At 34.3% G+C, this 7,232-nt stretch overlaps 1 protein-coding gene across 1 annotated transcript in view; it reads left to right on the forward strand.

Moving 5' to 3' along the window:
• LOC132721985 (dyslexia-associated protein KIAA0319-like protein) overlaps positions 1 to 7,232 on the forward strand; it is a gene marked incomplete at its 5' end in the record, with an annotated part of 32,635 nt that overhangs the window by 13,398 nt on the left and 12,005 nt on the right. Inside the window, 5 exon segments of the mRNA XM_060706378.1 lie at positions 65 to 182; positions 1,189 to 1,334; positions 2,347 to 2,466; positions 3,086 to 3,182; positions 5,298 to 5,398. Coding sequence (XP_060562361.1) covers positions 65 to 182; positions 1,189 to 1,334; positions 2,347 to 2,466; positions 3,086 to 3,182; positions 5,298 to 5,398 — 582 coding nt within the window.

Below are 7,232 nucleotides of genomic sequence, written 5' to 3' on the forward strand. Positions count from 1 at the left end.
TCCTAATGATGTGTTTGTTCACATGTTTGTGTTTCACTGTTGTACCAATTCACGAAGATTTAAGAGAGTCAAAAGTTGAGGCGTCTGTTGTTACCTAGTGACGAGCCAACCGCGGCCGAGGGTGAGACGGTGATAAGATCCATACCTAAGATTGATCAAAAGAAACTACCAAGTTCAGGGAAGTGAGTGCAAGTTCTTTATTTAATTTTGGGATAACCAAGTGTCTAAACTGCCTGTAAAACTGCACAAAATCAATAAGAATTGCATGAGCAATAATTTTATTCGTGTTTTCATTGATAAGGTTCAATACAAAAGAATTTCTGTTTCATTCAAATCAATTAAATTTTCATTGTGCTCTGCTGATAAGATTATTGTTGCCAATAACTTTTTATTTGCATTTCTCAAAAATTATCGCAAAAACAGACAATACACAACTTAAGGAACCCATGAAACTATCTTTTTGACAAAGCTACAAAATTTCATGTCCCTGAAATTACATGAAGTTACCAGTATACTGTCAGTATGACTGTGCTAATAAATCATGATTTGCACTGTTTTCTTTTCAGTCAGAACATTTTTTTGAAATTCTCCCTTAAAATGATGAATCATTTCACAGTTTGCAATTCAGGCAATACATATTTTGAAATTTTCCCTCAAAAATAATAAATGATTTCCATTTAAGATATTTAGCACAGTAAGGTTTAAAATTATCCATATAATGTGTACCATCACGTCTGTGCCCTTTGCTTGTTTGCACATTTTGGAGTGGACTTCCTCTATGTGATCAATAAAACTGCCAGGCGATGTATGGTTGTGAAATAAATTTATTTTAGAAAAGGGGTACTACTCTTATTTGATGTAAAGGTAACCTTGCATGAATTACCTCCCTTGGTTTTAAACAGAATTTGGTAAGTGTATGATAATTTCATATGAGCCGCGTCACGACAAAACCAACATAGTGCGTTTGCGACCAGCATGGATCCAGACCAGCCTGCCATCCGCGCAGTCTGAATAGGATCCATGCTGTTCGCTATCAGTTTCTCTACTTGTTAAAAGGTTTAAAAGCGAACAGCATGGATCCTGATCAGACTGCGCGGATGCGCAGGCTGGTCTGGATCCATGCTGGTCGCAAACCCATTATGTTGGTTTTGTTGTGACACGGCTCATATATTTTTGTTCTTTTTTCAGTCTCAGGATATTATTTTATGCAATGAATGTGATGAGGGACACACACACATACAGGAGTGGGGTGGATACATTGAAAGTATTGAAGAAAAAACTGCTGTCTTCGCCTTATGTGCTCCAATTTAAAGTTGTCTATATTGATACATTAGGTAAGACTGTTGACTTCAAACCACTTGCCCCTCATCGCATTGGATTCGAATCCTGACCTGGACTTTCGATTCTTTCATGTGAGGAAGCTATCCAGCTAGCTTACGGAACGTCAGTGGTTCTACTCAGGTGCCCGTTCGTGCCTGAAATAATGCACAGAAGGGCACCTGAGGTCTTCCTCCAACAGTAAAGCTGGAACGTCTTTATATGACCTATACTGTGTCGATGTTACTTAAAACCCAAATCAAAACAAACAAAAAACAAAATAATTTCTTTCAAATCGGTAGTTTTCCACTGAAATTTGATCAAAATCATGTTTTTTTTCTTCCCTTTAAAAAAAATTTGTTGTTAAATCCCCCCCCCCCCCCAATTTTATTGGAAGGACTACTTCCCGTACATGTGAAAAATGCCCTGCTCTATTCTTGTAGCTTTTTCTAGCAGCTAAATAATTACCAGTTAAGTTATAACTTGTAAATTGAGCATTTATTCACATATATATTTTTTTGGATAAATGTTCTTGTCTTGGTGCACACAACTTTTATTTAGAATTTTGTGCAAATGTGAAAGAAGATCAAATTACCAATGGTATGGTTTAGGTTAAGGAAACATAACAATTTACATAATCATATAATCATAGTTTACCTTTATATTGTTGATGTATTGAAAACCTTTCAAGATGCCTAATTTCCCTAATTGCCTCCAGTGTAGATCTAGGCCAGCTTAGACTTCTGTACAGTGTTGACAAGGCCCTTTAAGTTGGTCACTCAGTAATAATGCCCCGTCTACTAGTGAAAAGACAAAAAAAACAGGGTAATTCCTTTACACCAATTTCAGCAAGTTAAGACAAAATATCTGTCATATTTTATATCTGTCACATTTCTAGTTGATATTGAACTCCCTGAAACTTTGTATGAACTGTTAAAAAAAAAAAAAAAAACAAAAAAAAAAACAGGGTAATTCCTTTACACCAATTTCAGCAAGTTAAGACAAAATTTCTGTCATATTGTATTTCAGTATGCCAAAATAACTGTTCCGATCATGGTCACTGTGATATGAGGTCCAAACTGTGTATCTGTGAAGCATTTTGGACTCAAAATGTGTTCTTGTACTGGCTACATGGAGATAGTAACTGTGGTAAGTAATTGTACATGGTGATAATTCGATGATGATAGTGATAATTATGATTATTATAATCATTTGTCGTAATAGATTGATGATTGGGATAATGATTATGATGATAGTGATGATGTCATTTGTTGATTGATGATATGATGATTGATTGATTGATTGATTGATTGATTGATTGAGTTAACCAATATTCTATTCATTTAATGTTGTTCATTGAACAAGTTGTTTGGACAGAATTAGTGGTGAGTCGTAGATAAAACTTTACAAGTCTTGTATTTGACAGATGATTCAGTTACCTGTGTTAAAATCAGCATTAAAACCAACGAAATTAATACATGATTGGTAACTGATGCCTTAAGTTAGATTTACATATTGCATCTAAAGCAAATAAACAATATACATTGTAAAAGTAGGAAGGTATTTATGTACTTAATTTCTTGTTATGCTTCCATAATGCATGGAAGAGCACCTGAGGTCTTCCTCCACCAGTAATGCTGGAACCTCGCCATATGACCTTTACTGTGTAGGTATGACAAACAAACTGAAACATCTTGCGATGCTTCTGTAGAAAAATTAAATATCAAAGCTCCTGATTTTGGTTTGTCGACATTTGTGTATATTTCAGATTGGAGTATTTTATATGTTGTGATAGTGAGTTTTCTGATTGTGATAACATGTACTGGTGCATCATGGGCCTGCGTCTGCTGCTGGCAGAGAAAACGGTAAAATTTTATTCAGTAAATGGTAAAAACTTCATTTAGGAAATGGTAATATTTCATGCAAAAAAAATGATGGTAAGACTATTCAGAAAATGTTAAGACTTCAGTCAGTAATTGTTAAGACTTTATCTTCAGTCAGTAAATGTTAAGATTTCAGTCACAAAATGTTAAGACTTCTGTCAGAAAATATTAAGACATCATTCAGAAAATGTTAAGACTTCTGTCAGAAAATATTAAGACATCATTCAGACAAATTTAAAAACTCATTCACAAAATTTTCAGATTTCATTCACAAAATGTCAGGACATGCAGAAAATGTTAAGGATTTATGCAGGAAAGTGTTCAGACTATATTGAGGAAATATTAAAACTTTATTCAGGAATGTGTTAAAAAAACAACAACATACAGTTAATTTCGTTTTTCTGTCAAAGTACAGTAAAACTTGTCATATGTGACTTCATGGGACCATATCAAAAAGGTCATATATGACAGGGCGTCTTTTAATCCAGGTTCCCAAAAAAATCATCAGTTGTTTCAAAATGCTATTTTTACTTGTTTGTCTTTTCTTTGATTGTGTTTTCTTTGTGTTACATACATATATGTAATATTTAAATATGGTTTGTTGTTGAAAGATATAAGATAATTTTTATTTAAATACTTTATTATAGTTAAAATGTTTTTAAAAATTAAAATGTTTACATGCATAATTATACAAATACAATGTATTATAAATATAAAATTGTAAAAGAAGAGTTTTTAATTTTGATTTCCAGTCATTCACAGTTTTAACATTCACATCTCCTCTTTTGCCACTCATGGTCCCATATGATATACTGTTTCTTAATTTGAAAGAGTCAAGCCAACAATTTGAGGCCTTAAATTCAGTCTTTTACAGCTGTTGGGCAAATTCAATTGCTTTTGTCTGTATCATTGGACCTGTAAGATTGATGTTTCTTCCCGTTACATCACGACACCATGCCAATGTAAGGTCCTTGACTTCTTCATTCCCTGGAAAAAGAAGGAGGAATGAATTTTCTGCTCATACATGCAAAGTGCAGACAGTTAAAAATTTAAGTTCGGGGGGTGTAGTGTATAAACAGGCATTGTTGTCTTGTAAATCTTTGCTTTATTTTTCCTATCAATTTAGTGAAAAACGATGAGAGCGAATAACGAAAAAAATACCTGTGAGATAACGACAACGTTTTGAAGAATTGGGCATGTTAATTTCAAAGACACTCAAAATGTCGGCCTTTCGCTTCCGGAGCGTCTGTATCTGGGTTTTGCCGACGCCCATTTCCTCAGCAATTTTGTAGGCTGGGGTGCCGGCATCAAGCTTTTTGATTGCCTGAATTTTTTCTTCAAGAGTTACGTGCTTTGTCAGCAATATTTGTGTGATCTGAAGTGCCCGGATGTTTGTACATGTTTCTATCCGCACGTTATCAGACGGTTGTAATTTACTGCTTGGTCAAGTAGATGTAATCATGAGATTTTTTCTTTTTAAACTTGGACAGTTATAATGACTAATAGCTTTGTAATTATCAATTAACACCTTTTGCAATGGTGATAAACATTCGAGACTATGGCGCTCAATTTTGACGGTCAAATGTCAATTGAAAGCATGAAGTGTGAAAAACATAATTCTTGTGAAAATGAAAAAGTCGTTTAATTCAGTCATAGAAATGTAACGGGACGCTAAATTTAAGGTCGTTAGTCGCGTCAGACAGGGAGTCATTTAATTTAGTGACTTTATATAGTGATTTACGTTGGGCGGTCTAAAATAAGGTCGTATACAACAGGAAGTCGTTTAAATCAGTGAGTCGCGATGGCAAGTTTGACTGTATTTTCGTATTGAAACTTTATTTGTACTATAAACACTTCATAATTCAACGCAGGACAAAGTGATTTTACACAAATTTTGTTGGTATATACCATAATAATTGATGTGACCATCTCTCAACCCAGGGGTCCTACAGCTGTTAGAACCCTCTCTTCTCAAATGCCACCAGTACAATTTAGTTCCAAGAAATGAACACAAAAAAGGTTCATATAAGCTGCAAGCTGTCTTAAGTAAACAATGTTTCAACCAAAGCATTGCTGTATGTTTTGTATATTTTTTAGGTGTCCATGTCACAGATGTAGGTTACGCTCGAAGAAACGTCATCGGTATTCACTGTTACATGATGCTGATGATGAAACAGAAATGACAGCTCTTAAAAAAAGTAAGTTTTCCTAGTGATAATAAATTTTACCAACCTTTTTTATTGTTATATGAACAAATACAATTACTTGATAATGTGATTTTTTTCTGGTTTATTTGTAGACAGCTTGTCAGTCTGAAATTCTCTTAAAGCAACATGGCTCCAGACCTTACAATAGAGCCTGTTTTAACTTTTAACCTCCTGAATTTTAATAACGAACTTGTCCAGCTTGCATTTTTGGAACTGTCAATATTGATAATAGGGATATCAAGATGAAACTATGATGTTGGTCAACCATCATTATTGAGTCTGGTCAGACTGCATGGATGTTGGTGGTGGTGTTGGTAGTTTAACATCCGGATCATGGTAGTAAACTACTTTTAATTTACTAGATCACAATTCAGCCACCACTTCATTCCTGTCCAGGCTGTGAAGCAGTTTACCAGTACTAGTTGCCTTAACTTTTGTAAGGAACTGATATATTTTTGTACATGCTAGAGCAGAGGTATAGTGTGAATGACCTTAGTAACGATTTCATGATCAAGCGCAACGAAAGTAACCTGCACCACCGGGTATCGAACCCAGGTTGCATGTTTGTAGCAAATATTGTTTAAGCGAATTTCTGGATATAAGAAACAATTACTAGAAATTAAAGTTAACTGAACATGTATGTCCCCTAGATATAGATGGTAGCCTTGACCTGCCAGAATAAAACGTGTAACTTATTAGTCCCCTACCGGTTTACCGGAGGGGACTTTAGGTTTACCCTCCGTCCGTCTGTCCGTCTGTCCGTCCGTCCGTCAGTCCGTCCGTCTGTCCGTCCGTCAGTCCGTCCGTCCACAAAACTGGATCCCGAGATAACGCAAAAAGTACTGAAAATATTTTAATGAAACTTGATATATGGATTGATGGCAGTATGGAGATTATGCACGTCTTTTTCTTTTCTTCCTATGTTGAAAATTCTGGTTGCTATGGCAACAAATAGACTGAAAATATGGCAAATTTTACACATAACCTGGATCCCGCGATAACGCAAAAAGTACTGAAAATATTTTTATGAAACTTGATATATGGATAGATGGCAGTATGGAGATTATGCACATCTTTTTCTTTTCTTCCTATGTTGAAAATTCTGGTTGCTATGGCAACAAATAGACTGAAAATATGGCAAATTTTACACATAACCTGGATCCAGTGATAACACAAAAAGTCCTGAAAATATGTTTATGAAACTTGACATATGGGTAGATGGCAGTATGGAAATTATGCACATCCTTTTTTATCTTCCTATGTTGAAAATTCTGGTTGCTATGGCAACAAATAGACTGAATTTCAAGATTTCTGATTCTAGTTTTTAAGTTTTTTCACTATAAGTTCTTTATTTCTTAAGGTATTTTCTTCAAACTTTAAATATAAGTGTCTTGTCATCAACCACATCATATGCGACAAGGTTTACAACTCTAGCACAAAATTTATCAGAATTACCTCCCTTGAACTTTAAATTTTCATGAAAAAAACATTGTTTTTTTTAATAACTTCTTTTTCTGAATGTATCTACTTCAAACTTCATACAAATGTTTCTTATTGTCACTCAACATTTGTGAGTGTTCAATACTCTAGCAAGACTATTTCCAGAATTATGCCCCTTTTGAACTTAGACTTTTTTTTGAGAAATTGGTAATTTTTACTCCAACTTCTTCAATCATGATAGGATTTTAAAAATGTTATATTTTGATAACAGGGATGTTTAAAAAATAACTTTAGAGTGTCCTTCAGTCCGTCTGTCTGTACATAAAAACTGTTTCCTGTGATCACTTTTAAAGAACTTTTTCAACAAATTTACTTAAAATACGAA

The sequence above is a fragment of the Ruditapes philippinarum genome, unplaced genomic scaffold (assembly GCF_026571515.1).
Source record: "Ruditapes philippinarum isolate M1 unplaced genomic scaffold, ASM2657151v2 ctg1879_1_1_1_1, whole genome shotgun sequence".
Classification (NCBI taxonomy): Eukaryota; Metazoa; Mollusca; class Bivalvia; order Venerida; family Veneridae; genus Ruditapes; species Ruditapes philippinarum.